A 26,143-nucleotide genomic window follows, 5' to 3' on the forward strand; every position below is an offset into this window, starting at 1 on the left:
ATCAACAGACAGCAGGTATCATAAACCGGTTTTTACAAGGCCTTAGTGCAGCACCTGATGCAGCATAACAACCTCTACTATTCAGTGCATAGTTTTCCCAGCATAAATTTGTTCGTACTGAATTTAACACCTGAATAAAAAGAACCCCTAAAGAGAGGTGTTCTCATTCAACACCACACAAGAGCAGCCCCGGGCTTAAATATTTCACTGCCAGATCCCACGTCCAGCACGCTTACCAAAACAGGGTGCCAGGAAACCTCTTTGGGAAAATTAAATTCAGAGATATTAAATCATGGTTACATTGTCATACAAAATACCAAGTCATTTAATCACCATTTCTTACTGGCTAAATTTGCCTCTACATTGTAGGAGATGGAACAGATGGGCCACTTGAGGGGGCAAGCAGTACCTCACTTATAAGTAAAATGTTAATTAACTACTTGAATTGAGGCAGAAATTGTGGCAGTGAGAGGGTAAGGTAAGCTTGATAGGAAGACAAATAGTTGTTTTCTCCATTGACCCACCACGTCTTAATGGATCATTGTTCAGTACAATAATATATTATGATAAAAAGTTAACAAAATTATGCACAGAAATGTTTCCTTTTGAATGTTGTGGATGTCTGCATGCAGCAAATTCATCAATTTACCACAAAGAATTTGCTACACTATCTTCATTTTATAATGGAAGACAACAGTCTTCTTTGTTGAACTACTACAGTGTACTATACAGGAAGTGAATGTTTTTCAGAAAAGTTCCCTTTTCTGATTACAAGGGTATACAGAGTTTGTACCCTTTTTCAGAAACAAATTTCCAGAACTTTTCCAGGACTCAGATTGATTTTTCCAGGATTCTAAAATTCACATTAACCCTTCATTCCCATTATCTTAATGTTAATTCTCCTTACTGTCTGCCATACATTTCATGTTTTTTTACGTGAGTTTAACAGATTTCCAGAACTTTCCAGGACCAGTAGACTTTTTCCAGGACTTTCCAGTCCTGGAAAATGCCACAATAAAATTCCAGGACTTTCCAGGTTTTCTAGGACCCGTATGAACCTTGGGTATACATTTCATAACAATCCAAACTGAGTAAAAAGAGCAGAGTGACTTTTGTTTTTCAATTGCATTTATCAAATCAGCTTAATTTGCCATTGTGCAGGGAACTGAACACAAAGTTAACACTCTCTTAATCAGAACAAGCTGTTTATTAGTTCAGCCATATTACAATTTTGAGAAGAGGTGTCATCTGATCTTCTGTCTAAAGGTCATCATGGGGAGAAAGAAATAAAAAGAAACATGTTCAGAAAGAGGAATTGAACTCACAAATTGATATCCCTTACATTTTGTATATTCTGTAAAACACAACTACTTTACAAGTAACTAAATTAGAATATAACCCTTAAAAGTTCCATTTCAGTTAAAATTATGTGAATGGAAATTCTGTTTTGTCCACCAAGTCGATTATTAACTCATTTTTGAATACCCAATTTTCTCAGTTTCCATTGGGCATTTTGTTGCACAGCAAAGAAATAATATAATTGCTTGTTTTCTTATCAGTTTTACACATCAGGTTGAGTTTTTTTGATGATATTTTTTAATATTTTGGCCCTTCATTTATTAACTTTTAGTGACCGATGTCTTGAAACCTAATCTTGTAACTGTAGTTACTGTGCATATGATTTATTTCTGTGCTTGTGCTCGCTCTGAAATATTTCAAAAACTCCAGGGAACTAGAGGTGGGTCACATGCAATTTTATGCAGGCATCAATGGGTTAAACTGAGCCAGTTTTGCAACATTTATACTTATGTACTCACCTAATCTTCATCCTCTTCTTCACCATCAGAGCCACCACCCTGCCCCTTCCTCATGTTCTTTCTCTTGACACGCCCTGGACGCCCTCCACCATAAGGTGAGTTCAGAGAGAAGTCAATGTGCTTCTGAGAGTCGAGACGGACAATGTATGATGGGACATTGACAAGCTGTTTACGCACACTGGTGAAGAAAAGTTACATGCAAGACTTACAACAAGTTCAAGTCACTATTTTGTAACATTCAATCAGGTCACGAGAACAGTGGAAGAGAAGTTGTCAACGCAGGGATGTGGTTGTCAATTTCAACCACAATTTAAAGTTCAAGATAAAGGACATATTTACAGGACTGAGATGCAGCACGAAAAATCATCAGTTTTTTCACAATTGTGATAAGAATTCTTCAGCTGCTTACACATTACCAGTAAGAAGGTTTGGAGACATTTGGACAAGGATCTTGTACTGTTGTAGCCACTTATGTTAAACTAAAAGTAATATGAAACAATTTTTTAAAAAATACTACGTAGATTTTAAACACAGTTATTTTAAATTTCCCACTGAGAAGTCCATTGCACATTTGACCCAGCTGTATTTAAGTACTAAATAAATGTGATATTGGCAAGAACTCGCACTTTCCAAAATTGTTGTCCCAAACTTTCTTCATTGGCTGCAATTCTTATGAAGTCTACATTGCAATACTTTCATCCCAATACTTTCATCCCCTACAAAATCCGTTCAAAAGTTAAAACCTTCAGAATTTGAAAGTTGATAAATTTCCCAGAATTCTGTTTCCATATAGACCAAATTCAATTCCATTTCACCACGAGTCTGTTTAGAATAAAATAGATGGCAACACAGACAAGGTCGGGACATTGAGTGTTAGTGAACCAATAAACTTCACCACCTTTGTTTTTACGAAATCATCTGTGTACCAATACTGAAACATCATTTTTAGAACTGCTGCCATTCTTGTGCACTCTGTGTCTAATTTCCATTGGCAATAAGTGGACAGACACATGAATTTATAATTCATACGATGCATCAATAAGCGAGAGCAAACAATTTGTTATCACAAAAAAACATGTGTCTGTCCTGTTATTGACAAAGAATTTCATCATAACATTGTCAAAGTAGTTCGCAGATCCACTCACCTATCACCTTGTGGATCCACAGTTACTTTGACAATGTTATGTTGAAATTAATGATCAATAACAGGACAGACGCATGAAAAACTGATGTCAATTTGTTAAAGGGACAATAAAGTCTTCTTATCTACTTGATACTCCCTGCTGTAAAACAGCAAAAACGTATTAACGAGTTAATTTATCTTAATGTTCAAGAGTGAATAAAGTTTCTTGTTGTTGTTGTACTACTGCAAATCCTAGGGGACGGCAACTTTTAGCACAGAGGCTGTTAGAATATAAGCTTAAGAAGTAACCTCCAAAAGTTTGTGACCTGGCAAGAAGCCTTCATAAGTAATGACAATTTGGGTGTCACACACCAGGCAGAAATTTAATGGAACATCCCCATATGAGATTTGAACCAGGATAACATCACGCCAGTTTTAACAGAAATAAAATTTGCACTTGATACTTTTTCAGCTTAAGAACAATTTAGTCCTATAACTTACGCTTAATTTTTAACTAATCATCAACCTCGAATATTCGTTTCAACTTAAGCTTCGGTAAAAAGATCACTAACTACAACCGTTTGAACACTAGAACGTTCAACTAACGATACAAAGTATTCAACGATATTTAATTCAGTTCATGGTAGTTACGTTGTGTGTTCAAAGCATCAGTTTGGTCTGATAAGACTTACCGAATATGTCTTTGCCTGATCAGAACACGAGCGTGGTGAATACTCTTAGCTAAACCAAGCTTAAACACTTGCGTTTGAAGGCGCCTCTCCAAGAAATCTTCAATACGCAGACCCAACACGTAATCGAGCTTCATTCGACTCTCGTCGAGCACGCCAATACGCACAAGACGACGCAAAAGGGCATTGCCTTCGAACAACCTTCGCTGGTCTTTCTCCTCCAATGTCAGAAGCTCACGGGCAGCCTTACGAATCTTCGCCAGGGTGTACTTCACACGCCACACTTCGCGTTTGTTACGAAGTCCATACTCTCCAATAATCTTTAACTCTTGATTCAGGCGCTCTTTCTCGAAGGGACGCCTTGGAGTCGTGTAGGTTTTACTACACACAATCTTCGGCATCTTGCTGAAGAGAAAATGGCGATGAAAAGGAACGGAAAGAGCGGCCGCAGAGCATTTCACCACGTGGAGAGGGAATAACGAATTACCCGGACCCCCCTCTAGAGCAAAATAAGCTACACTTGGCACCAGTATCTCTCTATCGGCAGTACCGGTAAGACCATCGACCCACATCGTTTCCCTTAGATCGCAATACTTTTTTTGTTACATATTTCAATTTTAATAGAGGCTGTAGGGTAGGTATTATTACACAAAATTAGTTAAATATGTTTTGCCCAATTCATTTACCTTCATGTCTGAGGGATGGGATTATAGGTGTGTAAATTCATGTCGACCCCTCGCAGAGTGCCAGAGCCCGTGCTATGTACATCGTTCCTCTCATGTACATTTCTTTCCCATTATTAAACAATGCGATTTATTTAATGAACAGATAGGTCTGGCCAGAAAAATCCTTTTCGCGCAGACACTATCGAAAAGCGAAAACACTGACTGATCTTATTGGCTGATCCTCAACCAATGAGCGCACGACTGCTATCCCGAATCGCAGGTTCAGGCGTGCATGCCTTCCAGCAGTTAGAGCCGCCGCTGACAGAGAAGGCAGCTGAAGTTCTGGTGACCTCTCCAGTTGCCCTTCCAGAGGCGCAAAACAAAGTGCATGGAACGTGATTAACTTTGGGACTGTTGCAACTTACAGCATTAAAACTTTACAGCACCGAGTTATTTAACTCAATTGTTGCAGCTTTAAAGAGAGAAAATATTGATCATATCAGTTCAGTAAAGTGTGAATTGTTGTGTGAAGTTACGGCTCACTTATTATATACGGGCAATAACCTTCAATGTTCTTGAACTAGCTGTCGAATACCTGTTCATCATAGCAGGTGACCAAGGACAATAGCGCCTGATATACTTTAAAAGGCCGACTTTCATACATGATTATCAAGGATGTTCTTTATCATGTTTTGCTGAAAGCCCGCATACCAGCAGACCTAGAGAACAAAATCGAAATCAGCTGACGATGAAAATGGACCTGGATGAAAGCAATGCCTTCTCACATATTTCGTGGCAACATTCTAAAATCGCCTCGAAGTCTGGTGGCCATTTTCATAGCGTTGTTGGTGTATGGCATCTGGCATGGTGAGAGAATAACTTTGCACTGCTCATTTGTATAGGAGATTACTTATCAGCAGATTTAACTTCAGCTATAGTCTTTTTAAAATAGCTCCGACACTGGGCAATCTTAAACGAATAAACCGAAGTGTATAAGAAAAGGTCAAAGCAGGTTCAAGATGAAATCTCTCTTTGAAAGACACTTTGATGGATTCTTAATTTTAAACATAAACCAAGCAAGCAAACAACCCTTAATCAAGAATTTTTAATCTGCAGAATTCTAAGCTCTGACCCTTTTTCAGTAGCAAATCGTGGTATGTCTCGAAGGGATAGAGAAGTTCGTGTAAGGGCGGTTTTTCAACACGCTAGTCTAGGATGAGACTATCTTCTCAACTTGAGAGACAGGAACTCTTAAGGCCCCGCCCTACAGGGTCTAAATCCTCGTGGGTGGGAAGAGTTCAAATTACTCTCGCTGATTCCCTATCCCGCCTAAAGTATAGAGAGGGGGCGAGTCAAACATCTGGAATAATGGGACAGTTCGATCTCCTTCGATGTAGCTAGCGTAATGTAGATCCGTTATAAGATCAGCATCGAGCTTGAATTCTGCATTATTTAATCCAATTTATGTTTCCTCATTTGGTTTGAGTTAGCCGCTCAGATGAGGTTCAATTTCAATCGCTCTCCCGAGGACAGTCTTCGTTCCTGCCCGAGAAAAGAGATGGAGGGAAGCGCGAGTGCATTTCCCCGAACAATGGCTGATAATCAAGGCTAGGTTGGGATCAAAGCTGGGGAGTTTTCCTAATTACTGAGAATGTATTTTTCCCTTTTTTTCCTCTTTTAACCGCTACTTATGATTTTATTATAGGTATTATATCACTTTTCCCAAGTTGTCCGGTCTACCATAACGCGAGATTCGTCTGTCTGCGGAACGAATTTTCAGACATTGTGCTGGTGATTGTATACAATTATCCTTTCTATTCAAGTATCCCATCCCTGACAGCACTGTACAAGAATGCATTTCCCACGATCATGTTCTGCGGACCACACAAGGCCACGAACTACTCCGTAGAAGCTGCTCATATTCACAAAGGATACTTCTCTTACACGTGCATGTCACGTGCCATAGAGAAACATCCGGGGTACGCTGGGTATCTACTCATCAACGATGACGTAATGTTGAATTATTGGAATCTAGTTGGCATGGACCGAGAGAAAATATGGGAAGGACCTAAAGGGACAATAAGGTTTCTGAATTACAGTATACCAGCAAATTGGTACTGGTGGAATTCTACCTGGGGAATAAAAACATGCCAAAAGGCTTTCAATGAAATCTGGGCTTTACAAGAATCTACTGCGGATGAATGGTTGCCGCGAACGATTGGTAATCAAGGGAACGGTGCAAATAGAAAACTCTCGATATGGGACGTGAAAGAATCGATGGATGTTTTCAAACAAAATGGAAATGACACATTTTACTGCTTTCGTGGCCGCTCGGATGTGTTCTACATTCCTGGCAAATTTGCAGATGGATTTCAAACACTTTCTTACGTTTTCTACAAGCATAGTTCATTTCTGGAAATTGCTGTGCCAACAATGTGTCGGATGCTTGATAGAGCAGAGAATTTTGAGTATATCCCTGGGGTTTACCTGCCCGGTAGATCCGGGGAACCCCCGGTAAGAAAGGCAGAGCACTTTTGGGAAGTATATGATAAGAAGATTGCATTCATTCATCCCTTGAAGCTTAATTATAAGCACGATGGTGCTCTAAATGCGGTGCTGTTACGAAGCTGGATCAAAGAGTATAGTGACAGCCTGAGTAAATGCGATAGAAAGGAATAATAAGAGCATGGCACTTAAAGGACTGTTGTCAGCCTCAGCCATTTTCGAGGCTATCGAAATTATTGATATTGCATGGTGAAGCGAAATCTTTTACTGTAAGTTGTGCTCCTGAAATATGTTTAATTATCTTTAGTCGTTTCACGGCGATTTCCTTCGTTTCGACATCCTCCGAAAAAACTGTAATAGCCAAACTCTCGCTTGTAAACAAAAACAAAGGAGTGACTGACTAGGGCCCTTTAAGTATTATTATAAATCAAGAAAGAGAATCAAACAAATGCTATTTACAAAAAAAGTCACGCGGCGACGCCTGCGCGTGTGTTAGCTCTCCCAAGGGCCTTTCGTTTCTTTTGGTCACGTAATTAACAACATGTTATAACGAGTAGTTCTGGAGACGAGAATGTCGTCAACCATTGTCGACCCCAGAAGACGGTTCATCCAGCATGATGCTGCATACAAATTTGATTGCTCAATAGGGACTGTAGAGAGGGTATCTGACTGTCTCTCGTTCATTACGTGATCTTTGCCCTTACCACGCCCTTAATTGGAGCTCTCTCGACTATTGACTTCTCTTCTGCAGGCCAGAACAAGGACTGTGACAGCTCAGGAGGGATGGGCACCTAGTTAGCTTTAAAGTTCTTTTTTATGGTGTAATGTCGTTGTCCTTTGTGCATCGTTAGGGAGCTTAAGCAACGACGACGACGACACCGAGGACTACGCCTAGTAGAAAACGAATTTATATTTTACCAGCAAAATTCGCGATTGTCTAGATCTGTTCGGTGCGCCCATGGTTCTAAAAACGTGCTTAGGCTAAATATGCAATGACATCGTTCAATTCCAAATGGAAATACGAAAAATTAGCCGTCGTCGTCCACGTTCAGTAGACGACGCAGAACTTGGTCATTTAACGTTGTTGTTTTGCAGAGGACGGCAAAGAAATGTACAAAGATTTATGACGCACGTGCACAGCTATTGTTTTGCTCATTAAACCTTTTGTTTAGTGACGTTCTCGTTGCCGTCGTCGTCGTGGTTTGGTTAAGCTCCCTATTCAAAAACCACGACAAACGGTGCGGCGATTTAATGATTGCTGCACTTGACTCTGGGCAGGAGTGGTCAGTGGGTTTGATCGCTGACTGACGTCTTGTTGTAGTCTTGGGCTAGACACTCAACTTTCACAGTGCCTTAAAGCTAGATAGTATAAATGTCATTTATTGTATGGCTAGCTCCGTGAGCGGGCAAGATGAGTCAAATCCTGCGCTGTGATTGACTACCCGTCGTGTCCCGCAAAAAAAATTTCCCCGAAAGCCGTATAATAAATCCTTTATCGACCAAGCTTGTTCTGTCAAGATGGCTGGATATTGATTGGCCTCGTTCTTTTTTTTGCGAGTTTATGGACTTCGACTCCGTCTCGGTCCATAAACACGCAAAAAAAGAACTTGGCCAATATCCAGCCATCTTGACCTCACACTTGGTCAATAACCCATACAAATTAACACCAGTGAATGAAATGCTCTGGGCATAGACTCCACGATAAACTAAGTAGCATTCTATCCATGGGGAGTAGACCGAATACTTCCCGTCGTTTCATGTTACTGATTTTGGATGACCAGCACCATCCTGATTGGCCATGAGGCGAGCAGATTTACAACCTAAAAATGTTTCCAGAAACGCGAAAACATGCAGGACTGTAGGTTGCGTTTAGTGCGTTTCGTTTTGTACCTCTGACCTAAACATATAAAATGTATATTTTTTTTAACCGGCTGCCTGGCATTTTCAACTCTTAGGTTATAATTTCGGGTAGCCTGCACCTCCACAATTGTTGTTTTCACTCTATATCATTGAAATTTCTAACCTCTGGCGTGAAATAAAAGTTTTTGTTGTTGTTGTTGTAATTGTGACATATTTTGTGGGTACTAATACACTTACCGATTATGAGAGGAAAATCTTCTCCTCCTGCTAATTACTGCTTAATGTTCACAGACCACTCAACTGGTTTGTCTTTCCTCTTGCAGTCGGATATGCGGTCTCGTCGGTGGGCGTTTATCCCCGATCCCCGCGAACGTACGCGAGGAAAGGTTGGGGCGCTTGGTCTCGTCCCAATCCCATCCCGTCTTAAAACCACTTCCTGATTTTCTAAAGAACCACAGACTGCAAACAGTCTAAATTTTCAAGAAAACACAAATGAATCCAAAAAGTTTATTTCAGTATTTTAAAAAGGAATCGGTTGGCTACAAACAAATATTCGGAAGCTACAATTTACTTGGGGTATACTGCACCATCACGCGCAACTCTGTTGTCAAATGTTTTGAAAAATATTCTGAACACCAACAGTCGGCAATACTTGTTGCTCCGAAGTTTTGGAAGCAATTTTTTAAGTGGTAAGGTCATATTCGAGAATCTTCTTGAAAACTTAACATCAACCTCGCTCCCAGTGCGTCAAAAGACAGTACTAAGGGGGTGGCAAATGGTCCTTCTTAACCCATGGGTTTTACAACTGATTTTTTTTATGGGTCTCGCAAAATTTTCGTCGAATTTCATTTCGAGTCTCACTGTCTCGTTTTTTATCGTTCTCACAAAGCTGTCTCCCAGTCTCGATTTTTTGAAGGGCCAAGAATCCCGAGGTACCGATTTGAATGACTGTCACATCTGAATGTCCTGAAACCCGAACATCTTGAGCTCACGTACAAGACTTTGAAGTCTGGGTCTCGCGATTGAATAAGTCAAAATTTCTCGGGCTCGCAAAGATGAACGCTAGTCTAGCCGCGAAGTCTCGCAGTTACTATTCACCACCCCTTACTAAAAGAACAGACAATGGGTAGAATCGGTCACATTGTACTGAAAAGCCCCGAGGGGGGGGGGGGGGGGGTCGTAACAAGTATTCAGTGTATTTGTTGTTGCAAACGTGGGAACTTGCCAGCAGTTTCAACAATATTACGCAAAATATTCTCGCCTGTGTAAGGTGTTGTGATATGGCCTAACCCAACTTATTGCCTTGCGCCCCGACGTCGCATCAAACACATGACAACAATTGTGTATTAACAATATATAAAAGTTACGTAAGAACACTCGGAGAATCTCATTTTCAGAATAATAACGCATTTCATTAAAATACTGCTCTTTTTACATAAATTTTACTTGCTAAAATAATCACTGTACTTGAATCTGAGACTACAATATATATTCATAGGTGTGCTTTGCGCAAGACAATTTGAAATGGAATTCTACGAATGATAAAAGAAGGAATATCTTAATGAAATTGACCCTGGAATAATATTTACAACATGTAATAAATTATAAACACGAGAATAATATCCTAAGTATGTGTATATATTAAATTATGAAAGTAATATAACTTTGACCAAACTAAACATCTCTGTTTTAACTCCGTAAACAAAACGGCCTCTCCAAGAGGGGGCGAAAAGAACCATTTCTTACATTAAACTACACGATCTTCCTCCTCGTTGCTTAAATTTTCTCCCCTTTCCACGGAGTCCCTTTCTTCCACTCTTCATCAGCCTTTTTTTGTTCACTTCTCTGGCATTGTATATTAAGGTCCTGATCATCTCCATGAAGACTTTTTCCACTCTGAAATCAGTTTTAGCCGACGTCTCGATGTACTCTCCTTCCAAACGCAACAGAACCGACAGCGCCCCATGTCCTTGCCACGCTGTAACCTCTCGTTCGTTGACATCTATATCCAGCTTGTTTCCAACTAGAATGACGGGCACTAGATCCTCGCTGTTCTCTCGAAGCGCAGAAATTTCCTCCATTGTGTGCACTGCTTCCTCGAACGAAGCCACGTTGTCCAAAGCATAGACAACGATAAATCCCTGGCTTGAATCCAGCGCTAGTTTCCTCATGACTGGAAAGGAGTATGAACCGGCGGTATCCACAAAACAAACTGTGAAGTGTGTACCATCTACTGCCATTCTATGAACGTAGTAGTCATCAAGAGTTGGAACGTGTTTTTCGTTGAAGTCTTGCTCGAGAAACGACCTCAGCAGAGATGTTTTACCAACGCCTCCGCTTCCCAGGACAGAAATGCAAAAGTCGAACGGCGGAATGGCTGCAGTTGAGGCCATGATTTAACGCGCTTGTTTGGTACAAGATGAAAACACTCCGTTCGAATCAAGACTCTATCGGACTCTACTAAAGTTCGTTTCAATCCTAATACTTTGTCAGGCTAACGAGACTTCAGTTTGAAACGAGACAGTTTCACTGAGGAAACGTTATTTGACAAAACTTCGTCAAATGTTATGCAGCTTAGACTTTGGCATTACAGTACTCCGGGGTAACTTTCGCAATGCTATTTCTTTTACGGAGCGGAAAAATTATGAATTCATCACGTCCCCGGGTAATATATTATGTATTTCTTTTAGGTGTCAAGTTGTATTGTACGATTTGCCATTGGAATACTCAGACCTTTATAAATCCCTGGGGGCGGTACTCCTTTATATGGGATATATAAGTATGTGCGGCTCCAAAGGATATGGATTTTCAGCCGCTCTGGTCATAAATAGGGTATCGATTTTAGCTGATTTTGGCCATTTTGGTCATAAATAGGGCATGATTTTTGCACTCTAGCCTTGATATGAGTATTTTTTTTTTAAGAAGAAGCCACTTTTTCATCATTATCGAAAAGAAAATCAACAAAAGCCCTTTACAAATTATGTTTACGGTAACTTAACATTGGTCTGAATTAGGGAACTAATTATAACGCAGGTCTGAATTAGTGTTTTGATTTAAGGGTCAGGTCATAAATAAGGTTTCGAATTTTTGGTCAGCTCATAATTAGCGTAGGGAATATCGTAGAGTTCGGTCATAAATAGGGTAAGGGTTTTGGGAAGCGGGCTGCACACCCCCACCCAATGTTTCTAGGAGTACCCCCCCCCCCCCCCCAGTATAAACCGCTCCTTATGAATATCACACCACTTGACGCCTGCTAGTTTACCCGCCTATATTTCCAGCCTTGTGTGAAATAGCGTATAATATGTTTACGTATATATATTCTCTGAGTGGTAACTCGTATTCAGCGTGTCTCAGAGATGATTTGTCTTCTTTACTTATCATAGAATGTCTTCTATTCGGCTGAACGAAGCGAAAGCGAAGAGAAACAGTTCTTAATTCGAGGAAATTCTCTGCATTTGTCAGTATTCCAGAATTCATTCTGATCACGTCTTTGCGCACCGCATGACACTTGACCGAGGGACCCTGTCCGAGTGGAGGATGATGGTCTGTCCGCGGATGTTTTTTCTTTTTTTTTTTTTTTTTTTTTTGCGGTTTATTTTTCTTCGAGCGCGAAGCGTATCACCCATAAATGTAATAAAAACCATAAATGTAATACCAACCATAAATGCAATAAAAATTGACCATAACTGTCACAACTTTTAACCCCAAATGTAGTAAAGCCACCAATCATAAATGTAGTAAAATTTGACCATAAATTATGTAATAAACTGAACAACCATGAATGTAACAAACTGCCTATTACCTAGCTCTGAGTCAAGGGGCCCACAAGCCATGCCATTCCCTTATTTATGGTTGTTCAGTTTAGAGAGAGGAGGCGAACGAAGACACCTTATTCCCACTCGTTTTTCTCTTGCTCGCCCGCTTCCTGGAACAGGCAGCGACAGACCTGCACGACTCCTATTGTGCGGCCACTGTTTTGTTTCGATTTTTTTCAAAGCCTTCAAGGCTTTGCTTTTACAACATGTCTTTAAGCGATTTTCCTTTTCTATAATGAAGAGATTTAGGGTGGCGGCTCCTTGAATCTCTCTCTGAGTAGTGGCTGGTTTTGTATTAAATGCCATTTGTCCGTACGTGGTTATGCCACAGGCAGCCCAAGCTCTCTCTATGAACCACACAAGCAACACAATATGGCACCGCGAGTCTTGGTTTGCCAACATGACCAAGCCGATTTCAACGGTCGTTGGGTCGCGGATCAAACGACACGGAGCTCTTCCATAGTTTTATCGTTTCACTGGGGACACGAAGAGCCGCCTGGCGTCGCTCGCAGGGCTGCGATTGTGTGGCTAGAGGATTGAAATTAAAGATCAACCTTTGCCCTTGAATTCTGCGGTGGATTTGTGGCCGTGGGTACATTTTAGCCTGGGATTTTTGACTTCGTTCGGCAGGCTGTTCCGAATGAGGTGTTTCGCCTTGTCCTCTCTTTATAAAGGGAAAACCGGAATTCAAAAAAGTCGCTTAAATCAAGTTCAATAGGTAAAATAACCACACCAGGAACAAACAACACACGTATGAAATAGGGTAAGCCATTTTTATTGAGAATTTTCACTTTAACTATCTCCATGGATATCTTGTAGAAAATCCCATAGAAACCCTTATAATTTGATGCCATATTGTGTTGCTTGTGTGGTTCATAGAGAGAGCTTGGGCTGCCTGTGGTTATGCCTTTCAAATTTGGTAATGAAATGGGTTGAAATTGCGTGACAAAGAGTAGAGGTTTCTTGTGCGTTCTCGTTTTCTGTTTCAGAGCTTCTTTTCTGTCTTTACATTTACCTTCTGAGAAAGTCTTTTCTACCATTTGCTCAGGGTAGCCTCTCGAGATAAGACGTGTTTTGAAATCTTTAATATTCTCTTCAAATATGACCTTTGAAGAGTTCGTTCTAAGAAGCCTGAATGCTTCACCTTTAACTAAACCTTTTTTAACCCCTGCTGGGTGACAACGTTTGAAGTGAGTGTACTGAAAGGTTTCAGAGTAGGTTTAAAGTGTGTACATACATCGAGGATTCTTTCTTTCTCGAATCTCTTTCTCTTACAGACTTTTGTGTCCAAGAAGGTAGTTTCTATTTGCAATACTTCAGCAGTAAATTTGATTGTAGGGTGGTGAGCATTAACCTTCTCAGTGAAAAGTTCTATATCTTCTTTGTTTGTGATCCCACAAACTGAAGATGTCGTCAATAAACCTTTTCCACGCAAGTGGTTTATTTGTGTTTTGCCTCAAGATAGCTCGTTCTATTTTTGCCTTAAAAATATTGGTAAAAGCAACAGCCGCTTTCGTGCCCATTGCTGTTCCGTGTATTCGAAGATAGTCTTTTCCGTTTAATTGGAAAGAATTCTCTGAGCATTTCTCTTACAGACCTTACAAAGTACGTTCCTTTAGAAGGGTTTTGTTCATGGAATTCCTCGTATGTCTCGCATGCTAAAGGAATGCCTTCTCCTGTGGGATGATCGTGTAAAGGCTAGCAACATCCATTGAGACATGAAAGGCGTCTCTAGGAACCCTTGTGAAATGGTGCCTTTTCGGGTTTTGGCCCAGAGACCAAAACGATGTTGGAGCAATGAGTCCGCCAATTTGATTTGCGGAGCCCCTGTCCTGTCTGTGCGAAATAAGAGAATGGCAGGGCTTGTGGCCACTTGACTCAGGGGTAAATATGTAGCTTGTTACATTTATGATTAAACCGTATTACATTTATGGTTGTTCAGCTTATTACATTTATGGTCAAATTTTATTACATTTATGGTTGGTGAATTTATTACATTTGTGGTTAAAAGTTCTTACATTTATGGTCAGTGTTACATTTATGGTCAATTCTTATTACATTTATGGCTGGTATTACATTTATGGTTTTTATTACATTTATAGGTGATACAACGTATCACCCATAAATGTAATAAAAACCATAAATGTAATACCAACCATAAATGTAATAAAAATTAACCATAAATGTAATACTAACCATAAATGTAGTAACTTTTAACCACAAATGTAATAAAACCACTAACCATAAATGTAATAAAATTTGCCCATAAATGTAACAAACTGAACAACCATAAATGTAATATGGCTTAACCATAAATGTAATAAACTGGCTATGACTTCCAAATCAAGGGGCTACAAACTTGTCATTCTCTTTGTGCACTTCTTACTTCAGGACACGGGCCTCTTGCATCAAGTTAGTATTTTAATTAACCCAGAGACCAAAACCGAAGAAGTTATAATTATGGTCTGTGAACATTAAGGAAGTACCCAAGTATGATTAGAAAGTCTATATACCAGAGCGTTTGAAGTGCTGGTGGTTGATGATATTCCATCCATTTGAAAGAGATTGAGGTTCTCTTTATTTACGCCCACTCTTAAGTGCCTCATTAATTCCTATATATACATTCTGGAATTCTGGAACGAAACGGACTTCATCCGGAAATCACACGACAGACGGATTTGTCCGGAATAAGGTGTACTTTGATCTCTGGGGCCGAGATTAAGAGTCCGTTGTCCGTATTATAGAGGTGTCACACACACTATGTCACTCTTTATAGCAAAACCTTACTGGACCTATACTTTGGGATCTAAATTTCTTTAGTAAGTTTGGTCTCGTTAGGGTGTCTCGGGAAAAACCGCGATATTTCACGCCGTATGGGCCTCGTTTAGGACTGCACACAAAGAAATAGTATTTTTGTTTCTTTAAGGAGTCAGGCCTTTAGGGGTCTTATTGAAAATTTCAAGTCAATTTCACGAAGAATGAGAATGGCAAGTTTGTAGCCCCTTGATTTGGAAGTCACAGCCAGTTTATTACATTTATGGTTAAGCCTTATTACATTTATGGTTGTTCAGTTTGTTACATTTATGGGCAAATTTTATTACATTTATGGTTAGTGGTTTTATTACATTTGTGGTTAAAAGTTATTACATTTATGGTTAGTATTACATTTATGGTTAATTTTTATTACATTTATGGTTGGTATTACATTTATGGTTTTTATTACATTTATGGGTGATACAATTCTGGCTCTGCTGTGTTATTCTCACTCGTTACTGTCAGCTTCGTTCCCAACGAGCTCTTCTTCCGCGCCCGCTGGAGCGAGAGAGAGGGGCAGGGAAGAAGAGAGACCTGACGCGCGAACTGCCTTACTCGTCCCAGACATCTCCGAAAGCTATGTTTTAGCCAACGAAATGGCACAAAAATACGGACTGTTTCACTGTCCGCTTTCCTTGTCTTGTCCTCTTCTTTTTGAGCGCCATCATTCGTTGTTTCATGACTTTGAATCGCTATGTGCACATGTGGCCAGTGCTGTATAGTCGAGACAGTATCCACACTAATATGCTTGAATATAATGCTAGTTTCCGTCTTCCAACTTTGTCTTTGGCTAATTTCAAACTCCACTGAACGTAAGCAGTAAAAAACACTTTGATACAAGAAAAATGAAAATCTCGATCAACTGGTAAGATGGCTTTATAGGATTATAGGCTCAGTCTTATAATTTCATCTTAGTAAGAAAGTAAAACTTTATTTAGCTAGGGTGGCCTATTCAGCATCACGGCTGGTGTCCAGAGGGGCCCTGGTAATAAATATTACAATCATAAAAATCTTGTACCCTATTCCATTGTATAATGATATAATCAACGTATCTCTAAGGTGTCACATTTGTGTAAACAAAAATTGGCAGTGCTGTAGTTGTAGCGTTCACAGATGTCAAATTTATCAACTGCCACAATCATCATCTTCATCATTAAAATGTATCTGATAATAACCTGTTGTGGGTGTAATAAGTAGTGTCATGCAGAATTGTTATCATAATCGTCATTGCGGTTTGCCACAAATCTTTGGCGGTGATCTAAGCGAGCTCTTGAGCCCTGGCAAACAGTTTAGCAGCTGCTATTTCGATCCTTTTTCTGTATTCCAAATTGTTGTAATTACCCACAGGAACTTCATCCATACCATACATGGCTCCCCACCAAGCTGCTGCTATCACTCCTGTGCTGTCACTGTCACCGCCATGAAACATGGCTCGGCTACAAAGCTCTTCCCAGGATGCCCCTGCACCTAGGAGGGCGTCGTAAGCGATCATTGGTGCATCATGACCACTGGCCCCGCCCCACCCGTTGAAACTAAGTGATTTGTAGAACACGTCGCGTTCCTTAATAGGGAAAGGTTCAGGAAATACTGGGTCACTGGTACCTTGAAGAATTCCACGGGAAGAGAGATAGCTCGTCCAGGCCTCAGTGAAGTAAGGCCAATGCTGTTCATTCTCCTCGACATCACGATCAACCTCTTTGATGTAATCCATGGCTTTGGGGAGGGTGGACAAGAGTGCTGCACCCCACTCCCTCACGGGTTTTCCTTGGACAGCAAATGATGTGAATAGGGCAGACGCCAAGGAACCGAGGTAGCCTGGTACAAACAAAGCAACAACATGTTGAACTGTCTTGTAAAACCTGAGATGTCCTATCAGATACAATCTAATTTTTTACATCCTAGCTCGTATCCAATTCAAATGAAACCTTTTTGCACAAGTAACCATGAAACTGATCATGAATGCCTGCATGATTTGTGGATTTACGAGGTAACTTATCTCAAGATAACATATTGACAACAGATCCTTACTGATGTCAATGGCTGAGAATGATAAACCCTGAGAATAGCGATGGCATTTTTAAAGTCTGTGTTGGCCTTAAGTGTCCTAGTTTTTCTAGAGCATTAAGCTACTAAGAGTATTTCTACTCCCTCATAGATGGGATGCTAGCCCATCACAGGATTTTCCAGTACCCATTTATACACCTGGGTGGAGAGAAGCACTGTGAGAGTACAGTGTCTTGACCAAGAACACAACATAATTACCCCAGCCAGGAATCACACCCAGACTGATCAATCCTGGGTCCAGCGCGCTAGCCGTTACGCCACCACACCTCTCAATATTCAAAATTTAATATGACTTTTGACAGGTTTGTTTACTTGTAATTGTATTGACAAACAGTTTACCTTATTAGATAACACCTTAGTAAGTGACTGATCTAAGGACAGATATCTTTCTGCCCTTAGTTTGGCTAGCTACACACAAACAAATTAGCAAAGACCCTTTAATTGAGTTGTTACATTAGGCTATCATTTATAGTGCATCGTACAGCATCACTTGGGTGATCACATAATGCTCTCTCGCCAGCCCTTTCTTCCACCGTGGGAAAACGACCTAAATAAAGTAAGTACAATGCTCTTTCCTGTAAACCTAATGACCCACATAATTGTTACAAAAAATAAAACTTAAGCCACTAAGAAGTACTTTTAGCTTGGAAGATAGCTTCAAGATTTAATTCTTTCTATTCTAAGGACTGCAAAGGGGAAAAATGAAGGTCCAAAAAAAAAAAACTGATACAATTATTAACCACCCATATCAGCAACATTGGCACGCTTCTTATGGAATCTTTAGTCATTTGCCGTTGTTTCTCTTAGAAGTGAGACTCCTCTCACTTATGAAGAGGTAATTTGGAATAATCGAAAAATTTTAATTAACAGTAAACCTGTACTCTACAAAAGTTGGCTTGACAAAAATATAATACAAATCTAGGATCTCCTTCGAGAGGATGGTAAATTCCTGTCCTTTAAAAACTTTTGTTATGAGTTTAAGCTCAAAAGGCCCTTCACCCTCTACTTTGGTCTTATTAATTCTATATCAACTTCTTGGAGGTTAGCATCTGAAAATCCTCCTTCGTGATGCTTAGAAAATGAGGAAAAAGAAGAAACCATTTCCACCAAATATGTGTACAACTTGCTGTTGAAGAAATTCTTCATACCACCTTCTGCCGAAACTAAATTCTTAAAACATGGTCTCACTCCTGAAACAGTCCAAAAAGTGTATGAATAACCTTTCCAGATCACATATGACATTAAAATAACAATGTTTCAAAATACGATTATACACAACATTCTCACAACTAAAATGTCTCTTTTTAGAGCCAAAACGTCTGACACACCATGTATGTCCTCAATGCTTAGCTGATACACACTCCCTAGATCATATGTTCTTATGCTGCTCTTCCATTATAGCCTTTTGGAAAACTCTTCAAAACTGGTGAAAAAATGTAACGAAAAAGCAGCTAACATTATCAAATAGTATAATTTTATAGGGTGTTTTCACCACAACGGAACACAGATACTCTTTGAATTATGTGCTTCTAATTGCAAAATTTTCTATATAATGCAGCTGCCTACAAAACGAAAAGCTCTCTTTCGACAGTTTTCTCATACTTCTAAAAGAAAATTAAATATATGGAAAGAAATAGCATTTAAAAACAAGTCTATGACTGCTTTCCAAGAATCCTTTCAGCATATCATTTAACATGCATTGATGAGGTGGTTTCTTTGTTTTGTTACCAGTAACTAAGCAAATGATGTAAATAGTGTCTATGTTTTTTTTTTGGTCAGTAATATAATGCTTACCATATTGTACATATGTAGGAAGTGCAGCATTAGTAGAGCTGCCTTTTTGTTCGAAACTTTAAAACAAACAAAAAAACTGGACATTTACAAACTATATTGTTTTAGCTATGTAAACTAAAGGATGTAACTAACTATCATATTGTTCTGTAAGTAAGTATTGTGCTGTAAAATTATTATTTTCCTCTTTTTATGTTGTTTAGTTTTTCCTATGTATATTGTGTTTATAAATTAATTTAAAATTAAAAAAATCAATAAAAAATAAAAAAAAACAAAAACAAAACAAACAAAAAACAAAATATTGGCATGCTTGGATATCTCATATTAGTATCACCCAACTAGTGGACTAATGCAAATCCTGCATTTTGATTGGCTACGCTACTAGGGGACTATTAGTAATAGTCATCAAGTAGCGAAATTGGCGCCATTGAGCATGACGCTTTCTTTTGTTTTATTTCCAAATAAATATTTCTTCAACTTGCATTTGCTAACTTTATTATTACCTTTTCTGTCCGACTAGTTGGGCGATACTAAAACAATTAGACCCTTCGCCCTCAAGGGCCACGGGTCAATAGCCCATTCGGCTTCGCCTCATGGGCTATGGGTCTAATTGTTAATTATACCCTAAAATTTCCCATCCAACAATCATCAATGTCACTCCTTACAGTGCTGTGGAGGTGATCAGCTTTAAGGAAGTGATACTATCATTGTTTTCTTGCATAGTTGATATGAATTCTTGCTAGCTCAAGTAGAAACATTATTTAAGCATTTCTTTTTTATTGATTCCCACTGGGATAATGTATCCCTTTATAAGCCACTCCTTGCGAAAATCACATCATTTGAAGATGAACAGTTTAAACAAAGGCTATTTTACTTTAAGTTACTATATTTTTGTTGTTAACCTTTGACTTGAAACCGTTAGGATTCTTTGACTGCTTATCTGTATTTCACTGTTTTTTTGTAAATAAATGCAATTGCTAGCAGTTCCCTCCACAGACTGATGGATTATTTGTGTCTTTACTCATAACAGAAATAGTCTCTATTTGGCTGAGCAACATGAGAGAGCACAAAGAAAGCAGTACTTCCTAAATGATGTAATCCATTATCATGCTAACAATTTGACTGTGAGCAAATGAAATGAATAAAGTAAAGCACTTGTGAGTAATGGTCATACCAGTTGGATGATTGTGTGTCATTCGGCCACTTTCTACACTAACAGCAATCAGATCTTCAAGCTTCTCTGGTGAGTGGTACAAAAGACCAATACACATGGAACGCATGGCTGCACCACACCCACCCCCTCTGGGATTAAATGGCACCACAAATCCTTGGGGTCGTCCAGGTCTCAGATGCGCACAACTTGATAATGTTGCGTTCCCTGGTGCTCGTCCTGCCATGTCAGACTACAAATTAAAGTATTTTTAAAAAAATTAAACAGTCATTAAGAAACATTTTTTCAAATTAATTATTATTATTGATCAAGACACATATGGGAGTTACAGGCTGAGGAAAAATTCCAGACTAGAAAGAGTGTTCAAATCAATAAAGTATGAACACAAAATCCCTCTAATAGAAAAGTAAAGTAAAGTCTGTGCAGGGTTGGACATTAGCAGTTGCCCGCTCACCCAGGCAAGTGTCTAAAGTGTCGGGTGAGTGCGAATCATGGACCACTCACCCATTTGGCAAATACGATTTTGCTGAGAAAATCTCAGAACATAAACTTACCATTTCTATTTTATAAAGCTTTATATTCTGAACTGTCTAATAAATAGGCACTGAAAGGCAACATTGGGCTTCGAAAATAGACAAATATGGCTTTCTCTTAGTGCTAATTACGTAACGCATGTACTTGTACAAAGCGGTACTGTTGGTCACTATCAAGCCATTGGTGATCAGGTAAACATGGCACCCAAGGACTGCTCCTGAGAAGAACAGACATGTTTACTTGCAAACTACAGGGATCTCATGAAGATTCATCAATAAAAGAAGTGCCTCCATTGTGTTTTCTTGGGGTTTAAGGTCTTTAAATAGAATTTTCCTTTGAAGTAATAATCTTTAGTCTGCCACGTGTTCGATAATGTTGCAAGTGAATTGTTTTCCCGTACTTTCCCAGCATTCTGATTAATGTGTGTTCTCTCTATAAGTTTAAAAATGGAGTAAGCTGATCATGGCCAATATGTGGAAATATATTTCTAAAGTTGATGATGAGAAAAAAGAACGAAAAAGCCCTGAAAGCTGCCCCTGATATGAGGGAATACAACAAGACAAAGGACCAGGAAGTTTTCTATAAATGGCAAGTTGGCCAGACGTGGTTTAAGTATGATGAGGAGAGAGGAATGATTAGCAAGTGGTGTGTTGAGAACAAACAAACTTTGGTCGCATAGAATGTTGTCGGAGTCGATTTGATGGTAAAAATAGTAAAAATAAAAGATTAGTAAAATGGTTGGAGAGATGAGTGGGGAGGGGGGGTAAACTTTTGGGCAAGTGAAAACTGGTCCTGGTGAGTGCATTTTAAGGGTCACTCGCCCAAATGGCGAGTGTTCTCAGAATTAAGTGTCCAACCCTGCTGTGTGGGGTCAAGTGGTCCTAACAACCAGAGCTTATCTCAGTTTCCATAGCATTAAGAGAATAGGAGTATTTCTACTTCTCCTCCCTCCTGGATGGGATGCCTTTCCATTGCAGGGGTGCCTCCAACATTAAATTCCCTTGAACTCATTTATAGACCTGGGTGGAGAATGGCACTGTTAAAGTATACTGGTAGCATCCTGCCCAAAAACACCATTCAGTGACCCTGTCTGGTGCTCACATCTGGACCACTAGGTCCAGAGTGCAGCATGCTAACCATATGGTCACCATGCGTCAACAAGCAAATGGCTGTTAGTGTACCAAAAGTTAAATGATGTAATGTAAAATGTAAATGTAAATCTTATTTATAGTTGTCATGCACTTAGCTATACAAGCACTAAGCTTGGCTAGTTTTCAGGCATGCCACTGAAACAAAGAAAACAAACATTTCAAATAAACATACCATAGTTAACATTGCCATCTTACCATACTTTCCTTGTATTTTGAAGCAATCTTAAGAAACAGCTCTTGACGTGTTTTCCATGACGACACAAGAGCCTCTGCAGTGGCAAGGTGCAAGACAGTATCATCACTCACAACCCAGCCTTTAATATCAATGTTCTCAAGTCCGCCAAAGCTCTGTAGCTCTTGGTGAATAGCCTCTCCAGAGTGACAGAATTCCCACTCGCCATTCTTGTAGCCCAATGCATCCCCCACTGCACTGAGGACCATGGATGCTTTGAACTGATCAAGTGTAGGCATTTTGAATAGTGGCTGTTAATGATTGATGAGTCTTTTTAAGCTGAGGGAAAGGAAGCAAAATAATTATTTATTACTTTTCTCCTCTGGTGTGCAACTATTTATTAAGTTAGGCACAGTACTATCCAGTTCAGCCTATGCAGCAGATATTTACCAATATTGTTTATTTACTAGTATATATCTAGGGCTCAAAATACGTTTTGTACAGTTGACATCCATAGTGTCTAATTGAACTACACTGTAATACAGTGATGGCAAAGGACTGTTAGATATCCACAGAAATTGTTTTGCATAGGGATGGTAAATTGTGACAGATTGTATGGAACGCCAGAACTGTCTCATAATACTTTTTTTATTATATTGGGTGGTTATGTCATTATATTTAGTATTTATGTTATTACATTCAGTGATTAACTCATTATACTCGGTGCTTATTCCATTATACTCGGTGCTTATGTCTTTATATGCGGTGCTGTCTTCATTATATTTGGTGCTTATTCCATTATATTCGGTGCTTCCCTCGTTATATTCAGTGCTTTCTTCGTTATATTAGGTGCTTTTTTCATTATATTTGGTGCTGTTTTTATTATATTCGGTGCTTTCTTCGTGATATTCGGTTCTAACTTTGTTTGGTGTTTTCTTCATTATTACGGGTGCTAACACTATTATATTCGGTGCTCTCTTCCTTATATTCCGTGCAAAGACCATTATATTCGGTACTTCCTTGTTCGGTGATTACTTCATTATATTCGGTGCTTTCTTCAATATGATCATCACCAGTCCTCGCAAGGGGCCGTACAATTTGGAGGTAGTCTAGGGAAAGCCGGGAAAAATGGGTGTCATGAAAACTCAGACCCCGAAACCTCAGACCCCGAAAACTCAGACCCCTCAAAATTAAAAACTCAATTGTTATCACCTGAATTGCTCTATGGCCACAATGGGGCGAGATGTTTATCTTCTCCGGTTTATGTTGTCCCGTTGATCAAACGGTGAAAAACAAATATTTAACTTCTCAGGTTTATCGCTGTCTTGTCAGTCAAACAGTGAAGAACTAACAAGGTTTAGAACAGTAGCCAACACTGTTTTTCAAAACAGACCTTTTTTATGCAGTCGTATGCAGCAAAAAAATGTGTTGTTCTCTGAAACATACTCGTTTGATCGCAATCTGCTTTTTGACTTTATGTGTGTTGCATGACTGTCGGCACGTAACCTGCAGAAATTAACAAAATTTAGAAAAAAAAGAAAAAAAGAGTACATAGAGATAGCCATGTTTGCATTCCAACTTATAACAGGAATAGTGAATATTTCTTACAGAAACCAGTAAGTTTCAAACCAAACACTTCTATTTCTTTTTTTTTTTTTTTTTTCTTTTCTTTCTTTCATACCTCCTGGATTAGTTAATTATTAAATCTGCCTCGTGGCGGGGCCTTTGCGCCAGTTTTCAATTTTCGTTCACTCACATTTCGAGACCAGACATCGTGGTTTAATCGGTTCGACCTTCACATGCTTTTTACCTGTTGACTTTTTATGTGCCGACAGTCACGCAAGGCACATAAACTCAAAAAGCAGGTTGCGATCAAACGAGTATGTTTCAGAGAACAACACAGTTTTTTTGCTACATAAGATTGCATAAAAAAGGTCTGTTTTGAAACACAGTGTCGGCTGCTGTTCTAAACCTTGTTAGTTCTTCACTGTTTGACTGACAAGACAGCGATAAACCTGAGAAGTTACATATTTGTTTTTCATCGTTTGATCAACGTGACAACATAAACCGGAGAAGATAAACATCTCGCCCCATTGTGGCCATAGAGCAATTCAGGTGATAACAATTGAGTTTTTAATTTCGAGGGATCTGAGTTTTCGGGGTCTGAGGTTTCGGGGTCTGAGTTTTTGTGACACCCGTTTTTCCCGGCTTTCCCTAGACTACCTCCAAATTGTACGGCCCCTTGCGAAGACTGGTGACGATCATATCGAAGAAAGCACCGAATATAATGAAGTAATCACCGAACAAGGAAGTACCGAATATAATGGTCTTTGCACCGAATATAAGGAAGAGAGCACCGAATATAATAGTGTTAGCACCCGTAATAATGAAGAAAACACCAAACAAAGTTAGAACCGAATATAATGAAGAAAGCACCGAATATAATAAAAACAGCACCGAATATAATGAAAAAAGCACCTAATATAACGAAGAAAGCACCGAATATAACGAGGGAAGCACCGAATATAATGGAATGAGCACCGAATATAATGAAGACAACACTGCATATAAAGACATAAGCACCGAGTATAATGGAATAAGCACCGAGTATAATGAGTTAATCACCGAATATAATAACATAAGTACTAAATATAATGACATAACCACCCAATATAATAAAAAAAAGTATCATAAGACAGTTCTGGCGTTCCATAGATTGTGTGGATTTTTAATTTATAGTGTCACTTTTCCTTGGACAATCAAGCATTGGATTTCTAATATTTTCCATCTATTGACAGCAAGAAATTATGCCTCTCTTGAAATGAACAAATACCTGCAGGGCAACACGCTACAGCGCTGCGCTAGGTGGGGATATATTTGATCTGACTTTACCCATGTTCCAGGCGCTACGGTGGGGATTTTAACCAAAACTTCTTCTGACAAGTCACATGCCACACGTATGACCAGGATCCCCACCCTCCTCAGGCTTAACACTGATAGAGGCATAACAAAGAGGATCATTTGTGCTAAAGGCATTTGCAGTTGAGTGTTGATCGATACCCTCAATCGATACCATTGATCAACATTTTGCTCAATACTTGATTGATATCTTGATCGGTACTCAATCAACATCCCAATTGATACTCAGTCGACACTCAATCAACTGTTGATCAACAGTCCATTGATAGTTGGTCGAGTGCCACCTGACTCATATGCATTGATTGAAAATTAATGGACTGTTGACCGACTGCTGACCGAGATGTCAATGGAGTGTCAATGGAGTATCAACCAGGGTGTCGATGGAGTGTTGGCTGAGTATTGATCAAGGGTATCAATCGAAAGTATCAATTGTCACTCCACTACTGATGACTTTAGTGCACATGATCCAACAAAGATAGGCAACATCCTGGCTGAATCCATGAAGAACACTCTGGAAACTAAGGTTTGGTTATTGCTTCTGCCATATAATGAAATTTATATCATACACATGTTCCCAAGGGAATTCTCTCACTGGAAGACACCCTGAAATTGCAAACCCAACAGATTTCCTTTTCAGTGGGGCTTCTTATCCTCATTTCAGACAATGCATTTCATTATTGTTCACCTTTCATTTTCACTCACTCTTGAAACCTCTACGTAACACCTTAATGTACTGTGGCACAAACATTTTGCACGCTTTTTGCTATTCCTCGAATGCAACATTCTGGTATCGGTATATGCTTTCTGAAAGCTGCACACTTCTAAAAGATCTCCACGGAAAATCTCCTTTTACCAGCTTCAGCAACTTTCCGTTTCTCTCTTCAGTGCAAGACTAGCGAAATTGAAACTACACGTTTGTTTTCTCCTATCACTTGACAAAATTTCCCCTTACCTGTAGACTAGTTCAAACCTTGCATGACCTAACTCTCGAAGAGAACTTTCCTTCTTCCGTCAGTAGCACTTAGGCACGTCAATTATAATGAAGACTGGACC

The 26,143-nt window shown here is 39.4% G+C and overlaps 4 protein-coding genes across 4 annotated transcripts; 1 reads left to right on the forward strand and 3 right to left on the reverse strand.

The window, feature by feature from the left end:
- Positions 1-1,188: 1,188 nt before the first annotated feature.
- LOC110063371 (small ribosomal subunit protein uS4) lies at positions 1,189-4,216 on the reverse strand. The gene is made up of 3 exons (XM_089290337.1): positions 3,633-4,216; positions 1,818-1,995; positions 1,189-1,260 (listed from the first exon to the last, which is right to left on the reverse strand). The coding sequence occupies exons 1-2, from the start codon at positions 4,199-4,201 to the stop codon at positions 1,818-1,820; spliced, it is 747 nt and encodes a 248-aa protein (XP_089146463.1). The 5' UTR covers positions 4,202-4,216; the 3' UTR covers positions 1,189-1,260.
- A 565-nt stretch (positions 4,217-4,781) lies between these two features.
- Positions 4,782-8,862, forward strand: LOC110063372 (uncharacterized). Its single transcript, XM_089290335.1, has 2 exons — positions 4,782-5,161; positions 6,000-8,862. The coding sequence occupies exons 1-2, from the start codon at positions 5,059-5,061 to the stop codon at positions 6,971-6,973; spliced, it is 1,077 nt and encodes a 358-aa protein (XP_089146461.1). The 5' UTR covers positions 4,782-5,058; the 3' UTR covers positions 6,974-8,862.
- Positions 8,863-10,049: 1,187 nt separating this feature from the next.
- On the reverse strand, positions 10,050-11,834 carry LOC110063367 (ras-related protein Rap-2a-like). Its single transcript, XM_020770341.2, has one exon. It carries the CDS (start codon positions 11,050-11,052, stop codon positions 10,402-10,404), a length of 651 nt encoding a protein of 216 aa, XP_020626000.2. The 5' UTR covers positions 11,053-11,834; the 3' UTR covers positions 10,050-10,401.
- Positions 11,835-16,148: 4,314 nt separating this feature from the next.
- On the reverse strand, positions 16,149-26,143 carry LOC149112457 (ADP-ribosylhydrolase ARH1-like). The gene is made up of 4 exons (XM_089290343.1): positions 26,043-26,143; positions 22,195-22,510; positions 20,318-20,546; positions 16,149-17,103 (listed from the first exon to the last, which is right to left on the reverse strand). Exons 2-4 carry the CDS (start codon positions 22,468-22,470, stop codon positions 16,547-16,549), a joined length of 1,062 nt encoding a protein of 353 aa, XP_089146469.1. The 5' UTR covers positions 22,471-22,510; positions 26,043-26,143; the 3' UTR covers positions 16,149-16,546.

The sequence above is a fragment of the Orbicella faveolata genome, unplaced genomic scaffold (genome assembly GCF_042242905.1).
Source record: "Orbicella faveolata isolate gen_17 unplaced genomic scaffold, um_ofav_v1 contig_2, whole genome shotgun sequence".
Taxonomy (NCBI): domain Eukaryota; kingdom Metazoa; phylum Cnidaria; class Anthozoa; order Scleractinia; family Merulinidae; genus Orbicella; species Orbicella faveolata.

Excerpts from the sequence above, each read along its gene's own strand:
- LOC149112457 (XM_089290343.1), bottom strand. The coding sequence starts at position 22,470 with ATGCCTACACTTGATCAGTTCAAAGCATCCATGGTCCTCAGTGCAGTG. Across the intron at positions 20,547-22,194 it reads CAAAATACAAGGAAAGTATG|TCTGACATGGCAGGACGAGC; the intron begins GTAAGATGGCAA and ends TTTAATTTGTAG. Across the intron at positions 17,104-20,317 it reads GACACACAATCATCCAACTG|GCTACCTCGGTTCCTTGGCG; the intron begins GTATGACCATTA and ends TGTTTGTACCAG.
- LOC110063367 (XM_020770341.2), bottom strand. The coding sequence starts at position 11,052 with ATGGCCTCAACTGCAGCCATTCCGCCGTTCGACTTTTGCATTTCTGTC.
- LOC110063372 (XM_089290335.1), top strand. The coding sequence starts at position 5,059 with ATGAAAGCAATGCCTTCTCACATATTTCGTGGCAACATTCTAAAATCG. Across the intron at positions 5,162-5,999 it reads GGTGTATGGCATCTGGCATG|GTATTATATCACTTTTCCCA; the intron begins GTGAGAGAATAA and ends ATTTTATTATAG.
- LOC110063371 (XM_089290337.1), bottom strand. The coding sequence starts at position 4,201 with ATGTGGGTCGATGGTCTTACCGGTACTGCCGATAGAGAGATACTGGTG. Across the intron at positions 1,996-3,632 it reads ATCAGGCAAAGACATATTCG|TGTGCGTAAACAGCTTGTCA; the intron begins GTAAGTCTTATC and ends TTTCTTCACCAG.